The sequence below is a fragment of the Camarhynchus parvulus genome, chromosome 10, assembly GCF_901933205.1.
Source record: "Camarhynchus parvulus chromosome 10, STF_HiC, whole genome shotgun sequence".
NCBI classification, from domain to species: Eukaryota; Metazoa; Chordata; class Aves; order Passeriformes; family Thraupidae; genus Camarhynchus; species Camarhynchus parvulus.
The window spans coordinates 11,213,026-11,230,103 of record NC_044580.1 but is presented as its reverse complement, the minus strand read 5'-3'; the positions used below and the strand labels follow the sequence as shown (position 1 = coordinate 11,230,103).

Genomic DNA, 17,078 nt, shown 5'->3' with positions numbered 1-17,078 from the left:
AATCCTGTATAAATTAAAGGAAATTTTGAATCACAGCAACAATTTCACTCAGCAACCAAATGATTTATAAAGAAACTCAGAAAATTCTAAGCATTTTTTTCCTTGACTTATAGCAAGTCTATATTAGAATTGAGCTTTTCATGTTGAATATTAGTGTCTGGTATTTTTTCAGTGAAGTGCAAGACAAAAAATGAACACACTAAATACTTTTTATTATACCTTGGCATTTGTTAAACTAGTCATGTGACTATTTACCTATTGAAATCCTAAACCATAAAACTTCTCCAAGGATGATCATGTTCAAGTCACACTAAGTACTTTCAACAGATACCAATGGAGACTGCTAGTACAAAAGCAGAGCAAGGAACTGACTGAACACAGAGAGAGCTGATTTTTATCTGAATTTTGAGTTCAGGCAGATGGGGCTTTTTTTATTTTTTCCTTTATCTTGAACATGCAAAAGCAAAGCCTGTGACAGGTCATTAAAGCAAACTCCATCAGCCTCAGATGTGAGGTATTTTGGCATTCACAGCATACTCATGGTAATGCTCTGGACACAATAATTCCCTGAGGTAAACTCAGTCTGCCTTCAATGGGCACACACTCAGAATAATCTCAGGTCAGGATTAAGGAGCATCAAAGTATTTGTACTACAGGGCTTTGTAGATCATCAGCAATTTATAATGGACAGGATAGTGGGAACTGGAAATTTTCTGAGATCTTTAGGTTCAAAGATGAGACCCCTCTTTTCATTAAAAAAAAAAAAAGAAAATAGAAAAATGCAAATTCGAGCAGGTACAACTTTTTATAATCAGCTTTTTTACCCAGTCATTCTTCCCAATGCTGCATCGAACCAAATTTCTCCTACACCCATCTGAGCAGGTATAAATAATGAAGACACTACAGATGCAGTGGAGGGCACATCCATGCTGCAGTGTTATCAGTCTAGCACTAATGGAAATGTGCATTCACCTGGCACATGCTGTAAAAGCAAGTGGAGGATGACCTGAGAAATGAAGCAGTGACCTAAACTAATGATGATTAAACTGGGACAGAGCAGCCCAACTCAACCAAATCAAATCTGAACTGAAAACTGAACTCAGTGCAGTCCTTTGCAGCTTACTGAAGACTTGGAAAACATGGTGTCTCTTAATTTTTTATTTACCTCATGACCATAGCTTTTGCTTTCAGTTAAGACAGGAAATGCCTAAATAATGAGATAAAAAGGCAGCTCCAGCATTATTTCCAGTCAGTCCTAATGTACCAAGGGTCCTGGATAAAAGTCTAAAGAAGCATCTACAATGTGGGCTCTTACTGAGCAGAACTTCCATGATGCTGGCACCCTACCCCTCCCTGCAGCACCACCCTTGCCTGCTCTGAACAGAGCCACACTGCTGGTTTTATCAGCCTCAAGGGTAATGTTGGACAAAATCACCAGCCTGTTTTCAGAGGAGCAGCTGTGAGAAATGGGTAATTCTCCATCACCAAAGGCACAGTGGGGACATGTCTGTGAAAATGACTCCAATGCAATAAGTGGAAACCTTTACGAGAAACACTGCATTTCACATCACTTTTTAGCTCATATTGCTGAAAAAATATATCAGTCTTTGAAAGCATTTTAGTTTTTCCCTAAGCAATGACAGAGAAAGGCAGCTGAGGTGTCTATTTCTTTAACTTACAAGTAATAAAAAGGATGCAAGAACTTGCCGGAGCTTCTCTGAGAATCCCACTGTAACTAAGAAGGCTCAAGGGAAGAACATTTAAAATAATGATTGGTATCAACTGTCATCACATTCCACAACTGAAAACTAAAAAGGTCAGACCTACATTTTTCTTGGCCTCACTTTAAGGACAGTCATTTTTTATTTTGCTAATAATAAAAAAAAGAAGCTTTTGAACATTCCCCCTCTATGTAAATTCAGGACACCAGCCGTGGTAGACCACAGAGGCAGAAGTATTTATCTTCCACAAGCTACTTTTGGCATATCCATCACTTGTGGGTTCTAAAACACAGCTGCATTTATTCTCTTATTCATTATCAACTAAAACATCACACAAATGCATAGAGAGAAAGTTGTCATAAAAGGATGGACTAGAAGTTGAGACTTCATATTGTGGTTTAAATTTGGATGACAAGAGAACAACTGAAATTAAAAGTGATTGCATTTTACCAAGGAACTCATCAGTCTCCTGCTAGGCAGAGGTGGGCTGTGAGTTATCACTGTGCCATGTCTAAATTACAGAAAACAAACAGATCTCAACCAGAGGGAAATCTTGTTATAATTTATTCTGGGAGAAGGAACAATTTATTGTCACAGTTTCTATTTAAATCTTAATCCCTGCCCCAAAAATCTAACTGGAAAGGACCAGAGCAGTTTGGGCATGAGGTTTAAAGTACTGATGGAGAAATTCTCTGGTCGCAAACCATTATTGTCCACATGACCCACAGACAATCTGCAGAAAGGAATGAAGTCAGGCATCAGCTATTTCTCATCTCTCCTTACCTGCCAACTTCCTTAGAAGACTCAAGAGCAAGCAGCTGGCAGCAGAAGACAGTAAAATGAAACTCATGGGGAATCTGGTTACAGTGCTAGAGCTGGGTCCCAGGAGAGCCCAGGGTGCCCAGAGTGGGGTGCACAGCCCCTCAGAGCACCTCAGCACAGAGGGGTGGTGAGAGGAGTCAGCAAGAGGTGGCCGGAGAAACCTTTCAGACTTAGGTGAAGATGCTTCTGGAAATTGTGAAGGAAAGTCTTGGGCCAGGATGAGGCTCATGAATGGAAGATGGAAAACATCTTAGTCTCCAGAGTAAGTGGAGAAGAAAAAGGCCACAGGGGAATTTATGGGTCACAGCTGGGAAGGAAGAATAACTGCTGCCATTGTCAGGACAAGGCACAAGGCAGCCCATGACAAAGTTTCCAGCTCAGCTCTGTTACATTCTACATCTCTTCTGAACCAGCAGTGCTGTGTCCCTGCCAGTCCTCCCTGATTGTTCTGTCAGACTGATGCTGAAGGATCCTAAAAACCCAGAAACTGCATTAGCTCATGGTTGCCACAGCAGGACTTTGTAATGCTAGAGATAATTTTCTTTATAGCTTCATGCTGAATCCTCTCTAGAAGTGACCTCATATACCTTCATTCTGCTATCCTGACACTTAAAAGACACATTTGATTGCATCATCCCCCTTTGACAATCACACTTTATTTTTATATCTTTGCTACTACCTGTCTGAATTCAGGGCCACTGCTTTGGAGAGTGAAATAACCCCTTACAGTAGGTTGACACTTGACATGAGAGGCTAGAGCAGTGAAAAGTTTAAACTACAGTCACCATAACTATATAAACACCTGTTTGGCAAGAGGTTTCTTCTGTGAGTCATTGCAGGTGTAAAGATTTTATTACTCATGGTCACACCTGTTGCTGCCATGTGTGCCAAAAATCAGGAATAGCTTGATGGAATAAGAAAAATAAGCATAAGGTACACTCTGCTATCAGAGCAACATAAATCCAAAGCAACTTCATTAAGCTCATCTAAATTATTTCAAACTGACATTACTAAAAAATGTGCAGAATTCAACACAACGCAATAAAATACTGTTCAAAATCTCACCACATACAAAGCTAATACTTTTTATAAACTTAAATACTTTAATGCCTATATATTGAATATATTACATATATAAATAAATGTGTGTATGTGTGTGTGTATGAAATGTACACAGGGGATATAAGGAATTGTGTGGATGCCCAAACATACAAGTGTCAGGAACAAGTGTAGCTGGATTTAAATTGTGATTTCATCCCCAGGACTTGCAAGGCTTAACCTCATCAGTTTTTAAGAGGACTCACAAAATCCAGATGTTATTTCACACATATACACATGTAAAATAGTACAACTTACCCCCATAGATGCAGCTAAGCACAGAGATCATCAGGTTTTTCTCACTTTATGCATTGGTCTCACCCCCCAAGGAAATCCTGGCAACCCTACAAAGTACCTCTTAAGTTTTAATACCACCACTACATTCTTGAGGTAACAGCTATGACCGGGATAAAACTAAAGTTATTTAATTTATTTCTGCTGAAGCATCTCCACATGCATTAATTAGGGCTTAATCAGGCTAAAATCAAGATCCCTTTGAATTCCTGAATTATATAGGGGCACTATAACAGTGTAGCTGTGTATCATCCAGAACAGGAGCTCCAGAAGCAAAGTCACTGAGATGTAAAATTAGGAACAGCTCACCACAGGACTCATTTCCCATGGAGGGCCAACTGTCAAAGCAAACTGCATAACAACAATCATTCCAGAGGTCTGCAAAACACACTGGAAATGTTTCTTCACTGTAAAAGCCGTGTACTTACGTTGGCTCTTCTGAGACTGTGATGGTCTCTTCCATTTCATGGGCCTGTTTAAACCATGGCAATTTTGCTTCCACAGGACTTTTTTCTGGTAGAGGACAAAAACTCAAAACATTCAATAATTTGTCCAAAATCAAAGCAATATGTAGATGTTAGCATTAATCACCTCAGAATTTCACAGCTGACATTGCTTATTGATCTAATGCTTTTATAGATATACAAGATAATAACACAAAATTTACTAGAAAATTTCATCATGCTGTTTGAGCTCCATTCTTTGTTTTAAATTTGCAGAAATGGAGAAGGAAAAAGGAAAATAGTTAGAGTATAGTTGCTGAGTCACACTGAGAATGTTGACACCAGGATAACACATTTAATTTAAAACAAAAAAGAACATCCCAGGTGATACATACGGAGTTTCATTCCCATTTCAAGTATTATCGAACAACTCCTCCTCCCCGTGTTAAGCTCATTAATTCTGGTTTTTGACCAGACTATATAGATTTAGTTGGCACGTTCACTTCATGACAGTCTGGCCACATTATCAGCAAAAAATATCAGCGGGGCACTTTTACTAGCACCAATAATTAAAGTGCTTGTTTCTGCCAAAACTGGAAAAAAAAAAACCCAACCCCTAGTAAATTCCAGCTTCTGGCATTTCTGAAAAAGGTTACCAGGGGCTTTTAATTCTCTGGACAAAAAATGCGAAACAATAACAGAAGCACACGAAACTCCAGTTACCTTTTGGCTTGTAGCAGGGCACTGGCACGATGCACTCCTCCTTGATGTGCAGCTTGAGCTGCGGGTTGCAGCCCCCGACGTGCTGCCCGCGGTGGTCGATGCACAGCACGACGCGGTAGCGCAGCCCCCGGCCGCAGGTCACCGTGCACTGGGGACACAGCAGAGCCCCTCAGCCTGCTGCTCCCACTGCCAGCGCTGCCCAGCAGCATGGCACGAGCAGCACTGAGGGGCTCGCTAAAGTTTTCCCACTGAGAGGTAAGAGTTTGTCCCTGCGTTGCTAAGTGGATAAGGAAAAGGTTGATGCTGGGAAAGAAGTTGAAGTTTTGGGAATGCAGGTGGTTTCTTGGGGTTCTGTGAGGCTTTATCTGGCTGGCAGCAGGCTGAAATAGAAGTGGCTGTGCACTGAGAACGCACTCTGTCACAGTGGTGGTTTTCAGTCAAGGCTGGGTCAGGGGAGCTGCATTTTCTACACTCTGGTGGCACTGATGTCATCTGGATGAACTAAGGAATTACAGGAGTGCTGGCCTACCTGACTGTATCAGATAACCACAGCCAGGACAAGCTGGCTTAGGCTATTGTTACTGTAATGAAAGGTAAGAATGCTGGAAAATCACCCTTGCAGACTTGCCAGCCCCTGAGACAGACATGCCTTTAACTATTACAGCCAGTGAAATACTACATTTATCAAGAACTGCGACATAAATGACCTGACTGCAAAGGGGCCTGACCTCTGTCTCTAACTTCTGCATGCAAAGCAGGAATTCAACAGGCACAAGGAATTCTACATTTGCATTTTGCTCCACACAGACACATTAATGTTTTGATTATCAGGCAGAACTGCTTAGAGCAAATTTTGCCCAGTACTATTGATTATCTTTCAGGGCTATACTTTTCTAATAGTCCTGTGCTAATAAATACATGGTAACATAAGACCAGAGGCTTTCTTTAGGAAACAAGACTGAAAGTCCAAATTACTTCTCTACTTACTTGAGACCACTCCATTGCCACCCATTTTGGACAATCAAACAGATTGCAGGTCTGAATGACTTTGGGCTTTGGGGCATACATGCATTTCCATTCCTCCACTTGCAGTATCTCTCCATGGATGGTCTCCTCTACACACACAAAACTTCTCCTCTGAATACCACCTCCACAGGAAACTGAACATGCAGTCCATGGGTTATGTTCCCACCTAGAAAAAAAAACTCATAAGGCTCTTTCTTATTCCACTAACCTCTATTAAAAATGCAAAATATTGAGTCCAACCTTAGTGTGAATTAAAGCTTACTGGTAGTTTGGTTGCTGGATTCTTACCACATACAGATACATTGACTCTCAGGCCTACCTTGCATTATTCAAGGCTTAAATTCACGTGCAAAATCAGAAGTAGAACTGTTAATGTAAGTATATTTCAAAACATAACTGAAGCTCTTATTCTCATAGATAAGTTTGAAACTGTGAATATACTGAATTTAAATACTGGAATGAATTTACTTTCAAATAGTCTAAATCATCTAAATTGAATACTTTCGACAATTAATTTGTATGATCACATGACACATTATCATTGTCAGAGACCAGGAAGCCCCTGTATTTAAGATCCTATGAAGTCTGAAAGACAAAGACAAATCTGGATGCCCTGAATGAGGGTGTTATTACTTACAGGCTCATCACTGCTCACATCATTCAGACTACCCTTAAAAATCTGTTCCTGAAGGAATTTTTATGGGATTTCTAATACTTTGGGTCAAGCCAGCCATTTCATACCAAATTGCCTTCAACCATAAGAACTGTGATGAAATTAAATTGTGGCAGGTACCATTTGGCTGGTCACAACTGCAGTTCTGCAAGAGTTTCCCACCCTCATTAAAATTCCATTGAACGACCTTGTATTCACACTTTCCAGCTTGCTTCAAGCAAAAGGCAGCTGCTCATCCATCTCAGCTGCTTTGGCTCACTCAGCTGATTGCTCCTGCAGCAGGGCAATGCACAGATTAAGGAAAATTTAGGATTAGAAAAGCCTGTGAATCAGCAGAGCTCTGGGGAGTAGCCTCCAACAGAGAGATGATAAACAATCTGCTGGGAAGAAATATCTTCAGAATGGACATCTATCCACAATCTTAGACCTAACTACAAAAAAGATGGAAAATGTTGCACCATCTGAAGTGAGAATGACATGGAGGTTTTTAGGCTACAAACTCAGTTTCATTTACCTCTTAGAATGAATGTACATTTAAGCAATTACGTCTCAAAAAACCAAACTTCAATAATGTCCTGCTCCCTCAAATTTAGACATAACAAGCTTCTATTGAAGTATTTGTCTGTAGGTTCCAATGACCCCCACACAATATCTCCTCACCCTTTACCATCTATCTCTTGGAAATGACTGAGTCCTGCAGTACATCTTAAGGTTCATCAATGTCTTGTTACTTAAACCTTATCTCCATTACTGCAGAGGCTCAGAAAGGATCAGGAAAATAATTATATTTGTTCTGAACAATGAACTCACCAAGGACTACAATATCCCACCAAAATCAATTAATCAAGAGTAATCAATTTGGCTATCATAAAGGAAGTTACAATATCAGACCCAATGAAGCAAAGGCCAATAAATCAAAGGTAAATTTAAGCAATCTACTTTTTATGATGCAGCAGGTACATCAAAGACGCTCCCTATTTTAGGCAATTCATTAAGCTGCCTACAAAAATATATTAATCGTGCTTAAGCTCAACAGAAGAATGAATATGAAACACAGAGCAAGCCAGGGACATCAACCATGGAGTATACACTCAAAAGCATTCTGAATAAAAGCTATGTGCTGAGATACTGATGTCATATCACAATAACAAAATGCAATTGAAGAGCAAGAGTTACACTCTTCTTTGACTTAAAGGAATGGCCAGTGTTAACTAATTTTCTTTTTAAAAATCAGGAACTAAAGAGAAATTAACTATTTCATGAATTAGCAGCTCGTGGATTTATAAATGTAAGGCTCACTGTGCTGTATGTAATATAAGGCTTGCAAGTGTTTATAGTGTGAAGTTTTATAGTTGTTTTTCTTTATCTCATCAGTTTCAAACACACTCCAGATCTCTTACTCCCACAAGAATTTTCAAGATGGAGTGAGGTCCATGGCTACTGGGGAAAAGGGGGGTCTTGGGCAAGCAGTCAAGGAGATACTTTCCAGAACCCACAGCTGTCAAGGGATCCTCAACAGTCCAACAAGTCTGAAATAAATGGAGGCAGTCCAAAAGCTTTAAAAGCAAATTTTCATCCTGGGAAATTTTTCTATTTATTTCAAAAGAATTCTCCATCTGTAAAAATATTTCAGTGGGGCATTTACAACTGTAGCCACAGGAGAACCCTTTCAAGATCTTGTGGTGTGCACCACGACTTTCCCACAACTTCCTCATGTGAATGGGAAAGCAGTGGTGCACTCCACAGGACTGCCAGGCAGCCTGCACATGGCCCTGGTGTTATGGAGGAGGTGAGATGAAGGACTGCTGCTGGAGGTGAAGCAGTCTGCACAGCTCTGCTCCAGTCTGCATCCAGGACTTGGGGTTTCCACCCGCTTTGCAAGAACAGTCCTGGGTCAGCATGCAAGAAACAGGTAAGAAAAGAGGAGAAAGCAGAGCCAGCACAGGGTAATGCATTCCAGCTCCTTGCCAGGCAACAGCACAGACAAATCCTGCTGCACTGAAGCAAGACTTGCACCCACACTGGACCAGAGTCATCTCCTCATGCAGGTAAACAAACTTTCAGCTGCTGTTTTCTTTTAGCAATTCCTGCAAGAAAAGGTGTTTCTGTCTTTGTGGTGTTTCCTTACGAGCCCTCCCAGTACAATACAGCCCATTTCCTCTCTCCTTCCTGCTGGCACCAGCTCTGAGCCCTGCTTGGCTGCCTGCTGTTTTACAGTCCTTCCTCTGAAGCATCACCCAGGAAGACCATGATGCTTTCTGACAGAGCACACCGAGGTGCTGAAATGAGGTGGGACTCTGCCGGTAGTTCTGAGTGTTTGAAATAAGAGATCCTGCCCACAGCTTTATCACAGACATAATCTATCTCACCACAGTGTCATGCAAACGTGCTGAGCACAGCAAAGCACAGAAAGAGGGATTAAATTTCTCTTCCAAGTGGTCTCCAAGTCCTAAGTGGTTCAGAAGATGAAATACTCCTGTAGATACATTAAGCTGAGTTCCAGGAGAGATCTGAAGTACAAAGGCATTGGCAGAAGAAATGGAAAGGGAAAGACACAGAATATAATTAGAGGACTCTACAGGATAAAGCTATAGAGGAAAAAAAATCCCCATCTATGCATGAAAGCCAAAGTACATCACAGGACAGCAGATCCACAAGGACAAATTGCTACAGAAATAAACTATGACATTTATATCAGCTGTAATCAGTAGCTCTACTAAGCTGTGCAAGTCTATGATTTCATTCTTATTACTTCATATCTTTACTTCTTTAGAAAAATACATATTATTCATTACATGACATAATAAAGCAGAAGTTCAACTCACATAAATATGCAACTAACTCATCAACTATAATTCTTTACATTAAAAGCAAATGTGACTCAATACTGTTTAATCCTAACATTCTTTCTGAAACATCTAAGGGTTCCTGAGAAGTTTTAAATCCTTGTAACTGATTCAGGTGTTAAAAAGGAAAAAAAAGTAACAAACTGTTCTCTGATGCCCTAATTTAAGGAAACAGATATTTCAACAATTTTGTATTTTGAAAGTGATGTGTCATCTTTGATGTCAATAAATAGTCTGTAGATCTAAAGAGGAGAAGGATCAGATCTCTCAAGAGAAAAAGAATTTCCAGAATCCTATACATAGCAAGGTCTGTTTTATAAAATCTCATACACTGTCAAAAGAAAAACCTTTCAAGACAAGAATTCATACATGCAGTTTAAAGATGATGATCTTCTCAGCACTACAGCCAGAGAAGGCTGAGGGGGCCAACTGTTTATTTTAAAGACTTCACATTGGTATTTTCAAGAAGAGCATATTAACCTCTGACTGTTAAGCTAATCATCCAGAGCACACTAAAATAAATCACAAGATTCAGAGATGTTTACAGGACTCTTGTAAACTTACCCTCTTGTATAAAAAAACCCTCAAAATATGTCCATTATCTTAGCATCGAAGCAGTATATTTGCAGTGAAATTGTGCTAAAGCTGACACATATGCTATCCTGGTTATACATACCGAGGAAGTGGCTGGAAGTGATCATAGGGCATGATTTCTTTAAATCCATCACTGTCAAAAAAAATAAATATTGCATCATTACTTCTCATACCCAAGACTGTACATCAAGTACATACTTTTATGTGATCATGCTTGAAGTAAGCAATTCCCAATGTGAAATGCAGGAATCTTACTTGATTACACATGAGCCTTATGGTGAACCTTATGACTTGTATAATCTTACCTTTTCTGCATGGATAAAGAACTATTCACCATATAACTTCTCTATTTCATACCACCATAAAATATTAAATGAGCAAGCCTCCAGCAAAGAAATTTACTATCGGTGACCCTTTAGGTCTGTGTTACTTCATTAACAAAAAAATATTCACATATGTGTATCTGTAACAAAGACTGCTGAGGGACATGAGTGTCAGTGAAATAAATACATCATAAGATTAATCCTAGATAGGTTCTGAATGCTGCTTAGGACCTTTCTAGAGTTGTTTGAACTGCATAGAACAGAGCAGGCATAAAGCTTTACTTCCAATGCTAGGAAACATGGTATTATACCCAGTAGTACTTTCCTTTTCCTGACTGTGTAAGCTAAATTTGCAAGGTAAAATATAATTACACCCTTTCTTTCCCCTAATTTTCCCATTCCAGCTTTGGAACATTTGGCACCCATTGCCATCAAGCATTACTGAAGTCTTTCTGCTTCATACAGTGATCAACTCTCCAGGAAAAACTCTTGAAAGTCTGCACATCTATAACTGTTAGAGGTCACTATCAACGATTACATTCAACAGGAATGAAAGGAAATGGACAGTTTAGCTATAGGAAATGAAATCCATTGAGAGTGTTTCCTTTTCTTGCATATAACTCTAGCTCAGCCAGCTGGCATATTAATGTGAGGTTCTGGGACTTGATACTGTGATGTTATTTTAAGATTCTTTAGCACAGCCAGGAAACCTCACCAGACAATCCAAAAGTTAGTTTGAAATACTGTGGTGCAATTCAATACAATTTATGTGTACTGTAGCCTTTACAATTTGGCACTAATATCCTGTGGCGTTTGTACCAAAGGATATTTACTTGGAATGATTTTTTTTTAATGCTTAGTTTTAAAAAACCCAAACAAATAGACCCAAGCTTCAATTATTAAATTGTCAACACTACAGTACCAATGAAGAACCAAACTTTTATGGTAGGCAAATGAATAAACCAAGTTAAACCATATGTAAAACTTGCACTGACTGGAGCTTCTGTCTGGCTGTTGAGATGTTCTGAATGGCAGCATCAATAAATCTGAAAGTAGGCAAACCTTCTGTCCTTCTCACACAGCCTCACACCAGTGCTGTACTACTCAGCAACAGACAAAGTAGAATTAGCCCTTCAGCAAACTGATTTTTACAATATCTCTCTATGAGCAAAATCTTCTATTCTGCAACACTGAAGAAGTGCCACACATCTACTGGCAGAGGTATCAGCCTTTAACACATGCAATAACCAACCAAGATTAAGTAGCCTTAAAGATAAAAAGAATTGAAATTAAGTAAATACATTTCCTGCTTCCTTAGTAACTGCCTGTGTCACACACAAATTTAGTTGCCATACAGACCTGGAAGGGCAGGGATCCATGTTGCATTCCTTCAGCTTGGGCTTTGGTTTCTTGTTTTCTGGATGATAATGGCAGTAGTGGTCAGGAACAACACGCTTCAGACGAATGTCCACGCACTCAGCTGAATTGAGCTGATAACCTAGGGCAGAAGCAAAGTTAAATGTTGTTAATGGAGATAAAGTAAGACAGCTTTTTCTCCCCATGGAATTAATTTTCTGTCTTACTCTTTTTTGGTTTGCTTTTAAACAAGGAAAAAGGAAATGCACAACCAGACCTTCATTTAAGGCAATTCAGCACAGCAGTTATATTAACCTGTCTTAACACTAAATGAGCTTCCAGCTCTTTATTCTACTAATATTCTAAGAGTAGAGGCACACATATTTCCTTCTGATGCAGAAATACTTGTACTGCACCAGCTCACCTGTCAGAAAGCAAAACTATGAAGCCATATGGCTCTAGTACATATTCCACAATGTATAATTGTCCTCCTCCAAGGAGGAGTTACCAGTATGTTGGAGAGCTATATTAAACAGTCATTCATGCTAAAAGAAATAAATACTTGAGACAGAAAGCCAGAGGAATTGAAGATGGGATCCAAAAACATTGCTAAGGAACTGTAGAAAACCAAGAAATAGATTCAAGAACATTCCGAGTTGAAGAGCCAAAAAAGAAGACTTGAACTAACAACTCGGTGAAAAACAAATAATAAAATATGTGTGGAGACTGGTTGCAAGAAGGGATCTGGGTTTTATAAACCACTAGGTTATTTTTTGGCTAAGAAAAAAAGACTCATTCAAAAAAGCTTACTTGGACTTAAACTGAGGAGAGGAGGATGTTCTGGTATGTGCAAAGAAAAAAAGTTCTAGACCACAAGAATTAAAATCAAACTGAGTCAACAAACTAACAGCACAAGTCCCTGTGCCTACTGAAAATGCTAAGTATCATGTATCAGTGGCTTCAGTTGTGTGTCTCTTGGCTGATCCAAAGTGTCATCATGCATGAGAGTGATAACCATAAAGAACTAAGCAGTTCCAGTGCTCACAGCATCTATGTTTCAGTTCTTGTACGTACCGAAAGGACCCAGAAGAAATGTCACTTGCAAACAAGAGAAACAATTTTTGAACACTTGCTCATTCAAGTTTGACTGTGCTTTCTGAGATGGCCCTTCCAACAAATGGACATTACAGAGTTAAAGATAGAGCCAGCATCCAAGTGAGGAATGGCAATGCACTAATTCCAAATCTCTGTTGTGAGGAACCTTTTCTTTCACTGCCAGTACCAGATGCCAAACAGACAATCTGGACATTAAATCCAGATAAATCTAAGATAACAGGTTAAAGCCAGGCAGCTGCAATACAACTTCCCTGCATGCCATTCTTAACACCACTACTGTCACGACTGAGCAACTCAGTTTTTGTGCTTCCTCAGTTCCTGTCCTCCCTGAGGACTGCCAAGCCCCTCTGACAAAGGTACCAGTTTTATATCATAGGCAAGCAGCCACAAAGCAGGGCTTTGAACACCCTGGATGGTTTCAAAGAGATTGACATGTAGCTATAATTTTCAAGCCATAACAGCAGTCTGAATAAGGCTGGATTTGAGCCAATACTTTTGAAGGTAAATATCTCCCTTGGGGTATCCAGTGTTTACATGCAGTCCTCAAAAGTAACTGTGATGCTTTATACTTCTTCCCTTTGTCAGACAAGTTAAGGAAAAAAAATTATAAACACAGTGTGATGGAATCATCAGAGGATATGCATTGCCACTCACAGCTCCAGCAAGGATCACACTTCATGAGGCCAAGTATCTCATAAGATACAGTAGTTTCCTGTGGGACTGCATATCAGACACATACATTGTCTGCATTTCAGATCACAGGGAGGTGCAAATGCCAAAATGGATGGTCCTTCAAAAGATCCCCAGACTCTGCTTGTACTTTAAACATCTCTCACTCTCTTTATTCATGCCCCAAGTAACTATTTAAACCACATTTGCACTCTCCAGAAAATCCCTGTATCAGTATCACCAGCATCCTGCTCTGTTTTCCAGGTGACCTGGGAAATGCTAGCTGAAGGGAAGCTGCTATCTGCAGTGTCAAACACTCCTCCTACCATGAGCTCATACTTTTTTTGCAGAACCAGACATGACAGGCTGTGGGCTGGGCTGGATAAGCAGAATGAAGCTACACTTCATCTAAGCTGCAGTGCTTAAATCAGGAGTAGATCCTACAATACCACATGTGCTGCTCTAGCCACCACCAGGACTAAATGTCTAAAATCAGACAGCCAAAGGTACTGATAGCAGATGTTCTTTAAATTCTGTTTACTTATTCTGCTTTCTGTATAACTAATTCCTCAACTAAATGTTCTAAAACTCACCCTCAGGTATACTACTGAGGCCACAAATACTTCACCTCTTGATTATTCTTATTTTAAAATCTCATCATGTTTCTTTGCTTACTTTCCCCACATATCCACTATGAGTTGCAATTTTCCATTTTGAATGTTGCATTTTTACTTCTTAGTCAATGTTCTTACTCAAATGAACATCAGCTATGGAAAAACATGACTTCCAGTGACAACATGTAAAAACCCCTGCGCTGATACCAGCTTGACCAGCCTAGCTGCTGCTCTGTCATTTATTTTGCTGAGGAATTACCAGTGTGCAGAGAAACACAAACATCTAATCACTAAAAATGCAGAACAAAGGTTGTAAATCAGCTCCTTTTAATCTTGAGCTGTTATCACTGCTGAAGAATTGACATTACTTACCTCCTCCACATGTCACTGTGCAAGGAAAGAACTCTGTCTGTCTCCACTGGTGACTGATGGGTTGATAGAAGAAGAACTGAACCACACTCTCTTTTGATCCAGAGTACCTGGTCTGAAGAAATTTCCATTACAACACACATTTACACTGCTCATGCCATTTTAAAACAGAGTTCATGCATAATAGCAGTGCAAAGTAAGATGATGACAGACACAAAACCTCTAGAAAGTCTAGAGTAGCCATCAAATTTAGGTTCCCAATAGCCAAACACTTGAATGTGCTTTGTTTTTCAAATTATTCAAGGCATTAATGTGACCATTTGATTATTTATCCTCAAATAGCAAAGTTCTTAACTGTATTCTTTTGGTTCATGTCTTTGTTAGCAAAAATTTTAAAATCTGCTGCAGAAAGAAGTCTGAAAGTGATCCAAGCACACTGTCAGGCAAATCTAGCTGCACATGATACTGGAGATGCAAAAGGAAAACAACTGAAATTCTATTTCTACAATGTGACAGGTAAAGCCAGGCAGTCTGATAATACTGAAACTTCTGTCACTTCCAATGGCAAAGTGTATGAGTGCCTTCCTTTGGTAGTCAAATACTGATATGCTCCTACTTATAAATATCTTGATGTGTGATGCAAGCCACATGTGCTCTGAATAGAAAAGCAATTCAAAATGATTGGAAATGGTCAGTGGCTGGATTAGCAATGTCTGAGGGAGATTGGAGGGTGCTGCTGGAAGCAGTGCTCAGGTTCAGTAGGTGGCAGTGTGCAATTGGATTAGCACTGCTCAAGGTCACACTGTTACTCTTCCAGCAGTATTGAAAACAAAAATCCTGGCCATTTTTACCATTAAAGATCCTGTGGTACTTCCCACCACAGGAAAGACATTAATCACATAACATTTTAATTTATTCGGATTTTCTTGGCATAAATGATCTCTGGACTGTAATTGGGATTTCTTACTTGCTAGCTAAAAGATTTTGTTGTATTGCTGCAAGCTGATGGACAGCCACCACTGTGTTGCATGTACTTGCAATAACTTTGTGTATTTTGTATTTTGTACATTCACACACCCCACCTTGATAATGAAATCTGCTCCAAGAGGCCCCTGGATCTTTATGATTTCCCTGTCTGTGCTCTTCTGAAATTCAACAGTTGTATTTTCAATGACAAATGTTCCAGGAGCATTGAAACTGTGCTCTCCCTTTTCTCCTTGAAGTGTTTTTGACTCTATAACTAAAGAAGAAACGTGCAATTAGTAAACTTAAACAGGTTTTTGTTTTCAAGAAAGTCAGAAGGTAATGTTTATAACTTTGCCTTGCAAGTACCAGCTGCATATGTGCAGTAAAAACACACCCAGAGAATCTGTGAGAATATTAACTGCTTCAGATTACAGGCTGACAGATAATTGCAAGACAAGTCAACACAGGAATATTGTCTGAACAAACTATTCTTTCATACCAGAAGCACTTCTGAGATGGTTTTTCCTACACCAAGTGCTCTGTAACACTTGATATAAGCAAAAGCTTGAGCAGGAAAAGCTGAAAGAAACTCAAAATTGATAGAATCAGTATAGAGGAAAATACCTCATACTTCCATGCAACTCAGAAGCCAAGCAATCTGAGCAGTCAGTCTCCAGAGAAACCTGAGCGGTGCCAAACCCACCTGACACTCACCTCAATACCTGAATCACTGCCCCAAGATCCTTAACTCAGCTTTGAGTATTTCCCATGTGAGCAACGAGCAGGGCCAGGAGGCGGGCAGCTGCAGGGACGGCCCTTCCCAGAACAGCTGGTGATGAAAACCCTTTCTGAATTGTTCTCTACTCCTTGGAAACAGATTAAACTAACAGCCCACAGCCTCCAGAAGACAGATGAAGCATTTTAAGATTAAATCACTTCCAGAAAGCTGACTGAACTGTAAGTGGACAAAGCTAAAGGAAGATATTCATAACGAAGGTAGAATTCTGGGCTCTGTGTAGCACAGCATAGAGGCACAGCAAGATGCATGACTTGAAATACCCTGGTCTGGTTACAATCCACCAGAGCACGGCATGAGAAAAGCATGAATCTCAGATGAGCTCAGGCCAAGCTAAAAGGAATCTTTTGATGAGATATAAATACCCTCTTTCTCCCACTACCTTGCCTTTTTTGGTACTTTAAACAAAGTTACCTAAGTCAGTCATCTAGGTTAAAAGCATCTGGTTTTACCTGCACTGAAAACATACTCTGAATGCTGAAATCCATCATTAACTGCTTTCTTCCTTCATATTTTTTAAACAAATATGCATTCTGGAGCACCCAAACAAAGAGAATAAAGAAATTACAGAATGAATTAAACTCCTTGAAAACACACCACCATTATCCCAAGCTTCTAAGCATTAGGTT

The 17,078-nt window shown here is 39.7% G+C and overlaps 1 protein-coding gene across 7 annotated transcripts in view; it reads right to left on the bottom strand.

Annotated features, from left to right (window-relative positions):
- Positions 1-17,078, bottom strand: part of ADAMTSL3 (ADAMTS like 3) — a 170,678-nt gene that overhangs the window by 43,683 nt on the left and 109,917 nt on the right. For 6 of the 7 annotated variants that reach the window (XM_030954940.1, XM_030954942.1, XM_030954943.1 and 3 more), the window contains exons 9-15: positions 15,770-15,927; positions 14,691-14,802; positions 11,923-12,061; positions 10,323-10,373; positions 6,089-6,293; positions 5,102-5,249; positions 4,364-4,448 (exon numbers count right to left, since the gene is read on the bottom strand). In XM_030954940.1, the coding sequence (XP_030810800.1) occupies positions 4,364-4,448; positions 5,102-5,249; positions 6,089-6,293; positions 10,323-10,373; positions 11,923-12,061; positions 14,691-14,802; positions 15,770-15,927 (898 nt within the window). Of the gene's footprint in view, positions 1-4,359; positions 4,449-5,101; positions 5,250-6,088; positions 6,294-10,322; positions 10,374-11,922; positions 12,062-14,690; positions 14,803-15,769; positions 15,928-17,078 lie in introns of those variants that run through there. The other variant, XM_030954945.1, reaches the window with a different exon arrangement.